The 3,643-nt window shown below is 45.6% G+C and overlaps 1 protein-coding gene across 1 annotated transcript; it reads left to right on the top strand.

Moving 5' to 3' along the window:
* The first annotated feature begins 595 nt into the window (after window positions 1–595).
* LOC147618786 (E3 ubiquitin-protein ligase ATL6-like) lies at window positions 596–2,163 on the top strand. Its single transcript, XM_086773831.1, has one exon. The coding sequence runs from the start codon at window positions 848–850 to the stop codon at window positions 1,931–1,933; it is 1,086 nt and encodes a 361-aa protein (XP_086629957.1). The 5' UTR covers window positions 596–847; the 3' UTR covers window positions 1,934–2,163.
* The last annotated feature ends 1,480 nt before the right edge of the window (window positions 2,164–3,643 follow it).

Raw genomic sequence — 3,643 nt, 5'->3', positions numbered from 1 at the left:
AGGGGTTTCAAATATGCATCCATAAAGAATGTATACATGTAGTAAAAAGTATAGGTATTCACAAAAACCATGTATACATACTTATTTTTTATTGCATTCTCCATACACGGGATATGGGGGGTTCTCTTGTGGGGTGAGGCCCGGGAGCGTTTATTATTGTTGTTGGAGGGTTGTGACGCTTGGAGGGAGAGCTCGTAGGAGGGTGCAGAGATGTTTAAAGGGCACGTGGATGCGGGTTGTGAGAATGTAAAGCATGATTTTTACAAGGGTAAGAAAAATACCTTATATCAGTAAAGTAGGCACTTTTATTTTCATGTGAGGAGGTTCGTTTTTGGAATCACACTCCTGATGGGGTGAGGGGGAGGCGCCCACCCTATAGAGAAGTGAAGGCCCATTGTGTGAATTTGAGAGAGAGTTAGTTGGGTCATTCCTAACAATGCTTTTGCTTTTTGCCACACTCCTGATGGGTTGAGGGGGAGGCTGTAGAGAAGTGAAGGCCCATTGTGTGAATTTGAGAGAGAGAGTTAGTTGGGTCATTCCTAACAATGCTTTTGCTTTTTGCTAATAGAGGTGTTCTCTTAAGCATGCATGGTGGAGAAACACACTGTCTATGCAAAAGGTAGTGCGTGTGATCATATAAAGGGAGGAGCATAAAGGGGAGGGGGGGGTTTGGCCTCCTCAAGGGAGGAAATATATAATTCTCCTCTCTAAATTGCACTATGTTTCTGTTCTGCTGCTACATGGATGTATACCCTAAAATCTCTGCTCTTGCACGCTTTGCCACATATATGCCTCCTCACTGATCAAAATCCTTGCCTTTGATATTAAACCCTCCTCCTCCTCCAACATGCATGGCTATCCTCGCGCGCTTTTGCAGGCCGCCGCCACTTCCCCGCCCTTCTTCCCCCCCGCCGCCCATGCTGACGGTTCCCACAGAGCAGGCTCCGTCGATAACTTCGCCCCTTTATCGGATCCGGCGCCCTCTTTCGAAAGCTCTCTATACGTAAATTCTCACTTCAGCGCCTCCATGATCATTATCCTGGTTGTCCTCCTTAGCGCCTTCTTCTTCATGGGCTTCTTTGCCGTCTACGTCCGGCGTTGTGCCGGCGACGACGATTTCTCCCGCCGCGGCAACTCACGCGGGGGACTCCCAGATGGCCTGGCAGTCCGGCAGGGCGTGGATCCGTCCCTCGTAGACAGCTTCCCCATGGTGTCGTACGCTGCTGTTAAGAAGAAGGGGTGCAACGAGTGCGTGGTGTGCCTGACGGACTTTGAAGGGAGCGAGAATCTCCGGCAGCTGCCCAAGTGCAAGCATGTGTTCCATCCGAGCTGCATAGACATGTGGCTGGAGTCGCACACGACGTGCCCGCTGTGCCGACGGAGTTTGGTGAATTCCGACAAGTGGTCCGTTTCGTTCCGGTGGGGCGGCTCGAGCAGGGGGGTGTCGGTGTCGGCGCGTTTGAACGAAGACGGCAGCGCGCGGTCACGTGGCGGCGACTCTCAGACTCCAAGGGAAGTGATAGGAGAGTTGAGCCCACGTGGACCCCATGCAAGTTCTATTTTGTCCGAGCTGGCAACTGGTGAAGCGACGGGGACCCCGTTTGACAACAGGACGCCACCACAAACGCCGCAGGGGCGGCGGCGGCTGAGACGGTCGAATTCGACCGGCCACTCGCTGCTAAAAGGGGCGCTCAGCCGGGCGGCCTTCCTGGCGCCAGCGGCTGCAGGTAGTGGGACGCCCTCCTCCGGCTGCCTCCCTCTCAGCCCTGTTGCCTTGCATCGGTCTAGGAGCGTGCGTCTGGATGGCGAGGCAGGGCAAGAGGAGGAATTGATTGCACAAGTCGGTCCCGCCGCCATGTCCTCTTCTTCTGACGAGAGCCGTTTTGGTGGTGGTGGTGGTGGTGGTGGTGGTGGTGGTGGAGCCCTTCGCTAAAGCGTGCCGTCAGCCCCCTCCAACACGAGCCAATTTCCGTCGGCGAAGCCTCCACCAGTCGTAGGAGGCTCGCCTTGTAGACACTTTTTCAAGGTTGAACTTTCCTTTCTACTTTTGTAAGCTTTAAAGTATTGTCACTCATGAGTTTTTCGACGTGACGATGATTGGGATTTAAAGATATACTATTGTAGCTTAGTAATATATATAATATTAAGAGGGCATGCACTATACTACTTTTGGACTTTGATGTGCTCTCAACCTTATAAGGTTTAGTATTATAAATATCAAGTGGGCATGCACTATAGTGCTTTTGGACTTTGATTTGCTCTCAAGTTTGTAAGGTACGCAATGCTCACTTCCTTGCTACCTTTATATCATATCTGAGATAGGACTTTGATGTACTTTCAGGATCATACGGGGGTAGGACTTTGATTTACTTTCAAGATTATAAGGTGGTTATTGTTACCTTAGTCTTAAATAACCCACATTAATCCGAGTAGCTAGAGTAGCTTCTACACAATCATGTGTACAAGTTTTCTTGGTTTCATTGATTACAAATTGACTAAACTTTGGTAATCGATTCAAACCAATTCTTTGCATTTTAAGTACAAAAATTTTATCAGTGTAATAAATTTAGAATAAGTTGAATGAATCTCAAGAGATTATTCAACCTAAATGAATTGAAAGAGATTGTATAATATTGTCACCAAAGGTGGAAAGATTTTACTTTTAAGCTTGTAGAATGGATCTTCCTTCATCTTGTTAAGAGTTATTGATTATTAAACATGCATCCAAGAGGAATTTTTGCTTAAATGGCCTTTTGTCTTGCTTGGGTATTATGCTAAACTTGGTCACATGATTAATGGTCTTGTATTCGAGAAGTCTCCCTAACATTCTTTATCTTGGAGAGAGACCCCAACACCTTTGCTTGTCTCCCCAACATTTTGCTATCCTCGAGAGAGAACCTCACACTTTTTTTTGGGTCAAATGATTAGGGTTAGTGGCCTTTTTCCTTACTTGACCACTTACAATCAAGAGCCATACATTAGAGATGGTACGAAATTGAGAAACATAAAATACTTTGCAAGGGGGAATTCAAATTAGCACTCTTGCAACTACGAGTGAAACTAATGCTTTTACAACTATAAGAGAGAACTAAAGCCTTCACAAAAAACTACAAGAGGGACCTATGACACACTTTATTACCTCCATAATTATGAGGTGCTTGCTAGAGAGAGTAGAGTAGATTGGGATAAAGAGTCTTTGGGATGGCAAGAAACTTAAACAAAATGACATGACTTGTGCATGTGCAAGTGGTCATGCCTAAAAAAGTGGCCATGCCATTTTCAAGCCATGAGAATAGCAGAGTGAAAACCAAGTTTTAGGATAGTAAAAAAAGCTCAAGTTTGGCATGTGCATATCCATGTGTATTTTTTATAAGTTCTTGTGCATAGCACCTTCTAGAGTGAGTGACTGAGTAGAAATATTGTTGCCTCTTGATGAGTGGTGATTTTCACATAAGTACACTCTAGAGATATTAAGGGCTAATATTGGATTCTTGAAGTATTCAATATCTTCAAGGCCTATAGGTATCACTTGGTTTTTCAACCCATGCATGTGTTGGTGCATTTATTTATTAAAATCTTCTATGTAAATCTTTGCCCATACATGTTGGTACTTCAAAAAGTGTTTAAAGTTTCACAATTTTGT

This window comes from Cibotium barometz, chromosome 34 (genome assembly GCF_041138505.1).
Source record: "Cibotium barometz isolate CiBa-2024 chromosome 34, ASM4113850v1, whole genome shotgun sequence".
NCBI classification, from domain to species: domain Eukaryota; kingdom Viridiplantae; phylum Streptophyta; class Polypodiopsida; order Cyatheales; family Cibotiaceae; genus Cibotium; species Cibotium barometz.
Note: the sequence above shows the minus strand (reverse complement) of the source record. Positions and strands in the feature narration are given on the sequence as shown.